The 1,322-nt window shown below is 41.7% G+C and overlaps 1 protein-coding gene across 1 annotated transcript in view; it reads left to right on the forward strand.

The window, feature by feature from the left end:
* Positions 1 to 131: 131 nt before the first annotated feature.
* The window catches only part of LOC109539109 (cyclic AMP-dependent transcription factor ATF-1), a gene marked incomplete in the record, with an annotated part of 7,978 nt that continues 6,787 nt past the window's right edge, over positions 132 to 1,322 (forward strand). Inside the window, 2 exon segments of the mRNA XM_048666886.1 lie at positions 132 to 782; positions 845 to 964. Coding sequence (XP_048522843.1) covers positions 891 to 964 — 74 coding nt within the window.

Here is a 1,322-nt window from a genome sequence, read left to right on the forward strand (position 1 = left end):
CTTGAACGCTTACACTGTTCTCATCAGAACCCAGTTCAGTTCTTCCGCAGAACTGAACGGGTTCTGATGAGAACAGTGTAAGCGTTCAAGCAAACCACTTCTGAAGATGCAAGCCACTCGTGCTTGCGAAACGTCCGGAAGAAATTCCATTTTACGACGGCATAAAAACCCATTAGTTTCATTTTCTCTACTCATTTACCACTTGACCATTCAAATGCACTTAATTGTTTAGGAGAGTTTCCTTCGCATCAAAGTTGGTTGGAACCGCGCGTTTTCCGTTGCTTCTACTTAAAGTACACTTTAATTTTTTCCATTTTGCGTCAAAACCAGAGACATTTCGAAGTAGATGTTTGCGACAAAAACGAGCATTTTCATACTCTATCCAGCAATGACAACTGGAGCTTCGCAGCTCAAGCGGCTCCGTAAAAAATGAGCCAACCGCTAAGGCGGTTTTTCCTTTTCCGGCGGCAAACATTAAAACTACAGTCGTACATTCCGGTAAACTAATACAGCAAGTCAACGCACCCATACACATGTGCCATTAAGAAAAAACAGACAATTTCAGAACGACGCGTCAGGAATAACAACACATCGTATGTGAGGCGACGCTGGTGGATCCACAAGATTAATGAGCGAATTGTACATCGGCAATATCTTATCTGGTGGATCTTTAAAGGTAGCCTGATAGTCCCTGAGGTGAAAATCGGGTGCTCCAGATGGTTTGGACCTCGTTCTTCTAATCCATTTCCCTCTCTCAATGTAATTGCTTGTGATCAAATGATGTGAGTGTCCGGTATTTGTGTAGCTGTTGAAAATGCATCCTCAACTTTCTAATTTCTTGCAGATTTTCCTTGGGCGAGAGAACATAGTTGGAAGATACTCAGATTTCTATGTACTCGAGCCAAGACAGATCGACCGGGGATTTTTCCCGGATTCCTCCTCCGCTAGTCTCCTTCAGCGGCTCGTGAGTTAACGTTACCAAACCCGTAATCAATCAGCTGAAGAAATCCTGTTTGGAATTTTGCGCGGTCTCAATCTCAATTATATTTAATTGTACATACTTTCCTGACTGTGTTTCAATTCCAAATCAAAATCAATTCCTGGGCTTCAGTCATTTATTGTCTATTTATCAATTAAAAAACGTTTCGGTGTTTTCCACCATCATCAGTTTCTATGTGTAGCGTTGTTGCTGCTTTAAGCCTTGGCATGCATTTTCTTGCTCGGCAAAAAATGCATGCCAAGGCTTAAAGTAGCAACAACGCTACACATAGAAACTGATGATGGTGGAAAACACCGAAACGTATTTTAATTGATAAATAGAC

Source organism: Dendroctonus ponderosae, unplaced genomic scaffold (assembly GCF_020466585.1).
Source record: "Dendroctonus ponderosae isolate FM_Combo_2020 unplaced genomic scaffold, Dpon_F_20191213v2 Dpon_F_20191213_5, whole genome shotgun sequence".
NCBI lineage: Eukaryota > Metazoa > Arthropoda > Insecta > Coleoptera > Curculionidae > Dendroctonus > Dendroctonus ponderosae.